Source organism: Marmota marmota, unplaced genomic scaffold (assembly GCF_001458135.2).
Source record: "Marmota marmota marmota unplaced genomic scaffold, marMar, whole genome shotgun sequence".
Classification (NCBI taxonomy): Eukaryota; Metazoa; Chordata; class Mammalia; order Rodentia; family Sciuridae; genus Marmota; species Marmota marmota.
This window is the reverse complement of record NW_026000052.1, coordinates 3,515,813-3,521,883: the sequence shown is the minus strand read 5'-3', so window position 1 is coordinate 3,521,883 and position 6,071 is coordinate 3,515,813. Positions and strand designations below refer to the sequence as shown.

The 6,071-nt window shown below is 59.5% G+C and overlaps 1 protein-coding gene across 11 annotated transcripts in view; it reads left to right on the top strand.

The window, feature by feature from the left end:
* Adamts13 (ADAM metallopeptidase with thrombospondin type 1 motif 13) overlaps positions 1-6,071 on the top strand; it is a 57,904-nt gene that overhangs the window by 31,739 nt on the left and 20,094 nt on the right. For all 11 annotated transcript variants that reach the window (XM_048813387.1, XM_048813389.1, XM_015505713.2 and 8 more), the window contains one exon: positions 2,102-2,103. In XM_048813387.1, the coding sequence (XP_048669344.1) occupies positions 2,102-2,103 (2 nt within the window). The remainder of the gene's footprint in view (positions 1-2,101; positions 2,104-6,071) is intronic.

Below are 6,071 nucleotides of genomic sequence, written 5' to 3'. Positions count from 1 at the left end.
TCCTAGGTCAGTCCAGGTGGGAGGATTTGGTATGTGTAGGTGCAGCTGCCGCCAGGCTCGCCCCCACGTAATGAATACCCAGCCCTTCGTGCGTACCTGCGAGCCCCGCCCTCTATGCTAATGTCCGTCAACTGCCAACCTCTTCTGCGGGACCGCCCCTTATGCTAATATCCATCAATCTCCACTACCCTGTATTGCTGGAAGGCCCCGCCCACCTTGTAAAGAGCAACCATCCCTCTCCCCGCCCTCTATGCCAGTGTTCACCTGTCTGGCAGGCTCCGCCCCTATGCTAATATCCACCAACCCTCTACCTCGCCGGCGGGTTCCGCCCCCTATGCTAATATCCACCAACCCTCTACCTCGCCGGCGGGCCCGCCTCCTATGCTAATAAACCCTCTCCCACAAGGCAGCGCGCGGGCGGACCGGTCTTTGTGCCGGTCCGGGGCTCCACCGAGGCGCGGCGGCAGCATGAGCGGCTCAGGCGCTGCGGGGGCGTCGGCCAGCCCCGCGCCTCCCGCGCAGGAGGAGGGCATGACGTGGTGGTACCGTTGGCTGTGTCGCCTGTCAGGCGTGCTGGGGGCCATCTGTGAGTACCCGGCCGGGGGAGGAACCCGCGCGGGTCAGGTTTTCGCCAGACGTGGCGAAGCCGCTGGGAGCCGGCGCCCTCGGGGTTGCGGTGGTTCCCGGCCTCGGGCCTGGGCTTGGCCCCGAGACTGAGTTGGCTGTTCTGGGGCCATCAAAAGGGGAGCAGAGTCTCCCTGAAGTCGCCCTGCCCTTTCCCACCTGGGCGAGGTGGGACAGCTGTTCCCAACCTTTGAGCAAAGCTTGTTCCTAAGTGGGGCGGGTGCAGATCTGGTCAGACTGTGGCAGGAAGGCACTGACTGGGAAGTTTGCTGAGGGTCAGGTTGTGCAGGGGACAGGTGTTCCCTGAGGGCGGCTGGACAGTGGGCAGAAGGAGGCAACCTCTCCTTTGGATCCTCACTCTCCATTCTCTCTGCGGTCCACTCTGTTCATGCTGTCCTCCCTGCCTCTCGGTGGCCCTCCTTCTACCCTCCAGACCTGCCAGGCACACACCCCAACCTCAGGTTACCAGGAGAATGGGCTGTCTTAGCACAGGCTCAGAGAAGACAAAAGGAGCGAAGATCCGCCACACAGGTGAAGATCATGTTGCCAGCCTTCCAAAGCAAATAGGAGTCCATTGGCATGTCTGCTATCAACACTGTCACTTCCTGGAGCTTCAGGGCTGGGCTGGTGTTCGGAGTTGCTGGGATTCCAGTGCCTGCTTGGCACAGGGGGCTGGAGGCTTACAGGGGCAAACTCTTTTGCTCTCCTGCCAGAAGGAGCACCTGGGCATCTGCAAGCCCCAGCCTTGTGGTGAGCGAGGTGGAAGTTCTGGCAGGATGAGGCAGGGTTAGGAGCCTGCTGCAGGCAAGGTAGTTCCTATCCAAAGGCATAGCTCCTGTCCATTTGGGAGAGGTTGGTGGGGTGGAGGTCAGATTCTCTCAAGGATAGTTAGCTGTTTCCTGGCAGATCAGGTGGGCGTTACTGAGGGTGGCAGTGGTCAGTGGTGGAGAAAGGAAAGGTCCTGATCATGGCTTGCAGGTTGCCATCCTCCCTTCATCTTGGTCAGCGTGGCCTACCTGACTCCCAGGTTGACCCTGGAGTCCCATCCAATCCTGTTCTTCTCAAAGTGGGGTTGCCCCAAGAGTACTGGGGCTGTGTTGGGGCCACAAGTAAACTTCAGGAGACCTGTGCCACACCCTGAAGGGTCTGCTGCACCTGTGTATTTTGAGGGGGACATTGTCTTATGAGTACCAAATAGTATACCACAGGGCAGAGTGCACACATGTAGGTGTTCTAGAGTGGCAGTGTTGCACACCTGTGCTCCCAGCTACTCAGTGCACTGAGGCAGGAGGATCACAAGTTTGGGACCAACCTCTGCAACGTTGGAGACCCTGTCTTAGAATTAAGAAAGGAATGGGGATGTGGCTTAGTGGTAGAGCACCCCTGGGTTCAATCCCCCCGTTACCCCCATCTCACACACACACCCGAGAGGGAGAGGGAGTGGGGAAGGAGAGATACAACATGGATTGTTTTAGAGATGTAACGGGTTTCTACAAGGGCTGTGCACCTGGCTGGTCACTTTGGGGTAGGGTTGCCCTCCCTGAGTTGAGAGGCCTTGGGGAGTTGGAGGGGCCTTAACCCCGGTCCTAAGGCCATCTGGAGGGATTAGCCAGGAGGAGAGAGGGTTGCGTGGCAACATCCCCTTAACACGGAAGACGTGGGCATTGGCAATCCTGGATGGACACCCATTAACTGCACATTGTCAAGGACTCCTGACTGGAGCCGTCTGTCTGTCTTGGACCTGGTCCTCCCCAAAGCCTGTGTTGTAAGGGCAGTGGGGGCAGCATCAGGCTGCAGGCGGGGATGCTGACTGCAGCAGGCTGCTCAGGTGAGACCAAGCCCAGCTACTCCTGGGCAGAAGCCATGCCATCCTTTGGCTCTCTGAAGGATGGCCGTCTGGCTCCGTCGTCCTTCTTGGCTGTGACAGAGGAACAAGACCCTCTCAAGTGGCACTGAGCCCGTAGCAAGCTCAGCCATGCAGAGTACCCACAGCTCCACCAGCTGGCAGCACTATCCCTGCATCTGTGACCTAGGGGAACCTTGCTGCTTGAGGCACATTGATAAGAATGCCAAGGGCCACTTTTGAGTGCGTGGCACAGGAGGCAGTCCCACTCAGTTCCGGTCACTTATCCGGTTTCTTCCTGCATCGCCTACCGACTGCATAGGGTTACACGGGAAAATGGAAAACGGCAGAATTCCAGGGCCAGGTGGAGGGATCAGGTGCAGAGGAGCTGCTGCAAGTTTAATGAGCTGGTTGCTGATTGCTGTGTCAGAGGGCTAGTGTCCCTTCCTGCCCTTTCCTGACCACCACTTGGGCTTGCTTCCCACCCAGCTCCCAGCTCCCTGGAATGGCCTGGCAGCTCCTGAAGCTCCTGCTGCAGCTGGGCCGTGGTAGAGGAGCGAGTGGGTGCAACAGCCTCTGCTCTGAGGTGCAGATGGGAAGAGAGGGGCATCAGGGATCCACATTCGGGGCAGGGGAGGACACGCCATCCCCTCTGGCCCTGTGGTGTTCTCACATCGGGTAGGTCGGCTACATACAGGGAAGGCCACTCAGCTGCTAGAGAGAGCTGAGCCGACTTCTGTCTCTCTGGTCCTGATGGCTGTTACACAGGAGAAGGAGCCCCTTGTCCCAAAGTCCCAGCCAAGGACTCCAAGTCTGAGGACTCCTTATATGGCCAGCCCATGAGTGGAGACAGGTGGCCCTCACTCAGGCTCTGTCCTGAGCTTTTGAGTGACTTTATTCTTTAATCCTAACCACCCGTGAGGTGGCTGCATTCAGAGGACAGGTCCCTCCGGGCCTCAGAATGAAGGTGGGGGACGTCCTCTCGAGTGCCGGGAGCTGGCCAGCTCCGAGGGCCTGGACGAGCTGCTTCACCTCTCCAGCCTCCTGGCTTAGAGGGAGCCTCGAGCTGAGTGGCGGCTGAGCTCTAGCCGAGTTCTCAGGGCCGCCCCGCGCCTCCCAGGCAGCCCTTCCATCAGCTCTGCCACCTCCCTGCTGACTCCTGCTGCTTCTTTCAAGCTTGTGCCATCTCCGGACTCTTCAGCTGCATCACTATCTACCCTCTGAAGATCGCCGCTGGCGTGTGGATGATGTGAGTAGCACGTGGCTGTCCTGCCTGGCGGGGATTGGGGCCTGCGGACTTCAGGTACTGCGCGGGCCTTGTCCTCCTTCCCACTCACCCTCGTTCAGGTTTCTTAATGAGGAGTCGGGGGATGCCTGCCTGTGCCTTTCCTGGGTGCAGAATTGAGATGGTAAACAGTCCTTGAGCGTCCGTTGAGTCGGGCTCTTCAGACCCCTCTTCCAGTGTGATGTTCCTGCCCCCTGGGAGCTCCTGGGCTATAGTATGGAAGGGCTGTGGTCAGGGTGGCCAGGAGGGAGCTGGCCTGAGCTGGAAGAGGGCGGCGCTGCTGGGAGGTGGTGAGCAGTGCCAGAGGCGGTCCGGCGGGAGAAGCAGCCCTGTGCTGTGCAGGAGCCGGGGCTGCCACGCCACGGGCGAGCCCCTGCCCACGGACAGGCACAGGCAGGGCGGGGACTGGTGCAGTGCAGCTCTGGCACATGGTGTGGCACTGTGCTGTGTACTTGCTGGTATCCACGAGGGGCTGCAAGGGGCACTCGGGACGAGAGGCAGGCCCTGCCCTCAGACCTCAGGCCTGGGGGAGACTCGGGCAGGTGGGGGGGGACAGAGGCCTGTGCTGGCCTGAAGCAGCAGGGGTGGAGGCTGGTGAGTGGGGCATGGGAGGGTCCACTGGGCACAGAGGCCTGGGCGGATGCGGGGCTGTCTTGGAGGCCAGGGCAGCGACTAAGAGTTAAAAGAAAATTCCTGCCCGGGATTCCGGTCCTGAGGCTGCATCTCTGTAAAAGAGGTATTGATGGCACTTTCCTTTCAGGCTTGGGCAGACAGCCTGGCACACAGGGCTCAGTGCCTGGTAGCCGGCCATTACCCACGGGACAGGGCAGAAGCCCCAGGGGTCAGCTGCTCCCAGTGAGCGTGCTGGGGTAGAAGGCCTTTGAGCACCTTCCTCCCAGTGTGGGCTCCCACGGCCCTGCGTCTGCCTAGCCTACCTGTCCCTGGGCTCAGGACTCCATGGGGTCGGGCACCCATCATCACGCCTGCCTGACTGTGGGTGGCCTGGTGTCTGTCCTCCCTGGGGTGGTGATGTAGGTGATGGTGGCGATAGTGCTGCCAGCTGGTGGAGCTGTGGGTACTCTGCATGGCTGAGCTTGCTACGGGCTCAGTGCCACTTGAGAGGGTCTTGTTCCTCTGTCACAGCCAAGAAGGACGACGGAGCCAGACGGCCAGCCTCTTCCGTCATGAGTGCTCAGTTCAGACAGGGGCGTGGGTGTGTGGGCACAGCTGGGGGTGAAGTGCTTGGAAGAGGCTCCCTGGGGATAGCTGCTCCCTGCCCTGGAGTAGCTGGGCACTTCCTGGGTTAGGTGGGAAGGGTGGGCTTCCTCATGGTGCTGGTTTGCCCCTGGCTGCGGGTTGTCACCTAGCTGTCCCTCTCTCCCGCCCTTGCCCTAGCATGAACGCCTTCGTGCTGTTGCTGTGTGAGGCGCCCTTCTGCTGCCAGTTCGTGGAGTTTGCAAACACAGTGGCTGAGAGGGTGGACCGGCTGCGCTCCTGGCAGAAGGCTCTCTTCTACTGTGGGTGAGGGACTGCTGGGCAGAGCCCCTGACACGGCTCCCCAAAACCCTGCTGGCAACAGGACCAGAAGGGCCGCTGGTGAGGGTGGATGGGGCAGGTGCTGGTGCATGGGCTTCCTCTCTGGAGTGGGACTTGGTGGCCTCGGGTGGAATGACTACATGATGGCTGCTGAAGAGTGTGGCCTAGCGGTCCCACATCTGGGCATCCAGTCTGTGAGGGTCAAAGATGGATGGGATTGAAGTGCCTGCAGCTTTGTGTGCAGTGAGACAGTAGCAGGCTCTGGGGGTTCGGTCCCTTGGTGGGGAGTTAGCAGATGTGGATCTGAAGGGGCCTTGCTGTGTGGCCTTTCACAGCAGCTTGGTTGGCCTAGGCGTCCTGATGAGAGCTGGAAACACAGGATGGGGCTTGGAAATCATCATGGCCTCTAAATGTGCTTTGCTTCTACTTTCCTGTTTCCCACAAGTTCAGTATGTGGCTCTTCACATCAGAGTCACCAGACAGAACTGCCTGCAAGTAACTCATTAGGCGGGAGCTCTGAGAGCAGGCCCTTTGCACGGGAGGCTGGTTATTGTTCCTGATTATCTTTAAGATAAGTGCAGACTAGTGCTGCCTGGCAGCCTGCCCCTGAGAGCACAAACGCTGGTTTCTGCAGGCCCTCCTGTGTCTGAATGGTGAAGGATGACAGGATCAGAGACCCCACCCCCCCTTTTTTTTTTTTCTTTTTTTGGTATTAGGGATTGAACCCAGAGGCGGTTAACCACTGAGCCATGTCCCTGGCCTTTTTTTTTTTTTTTATGAGAC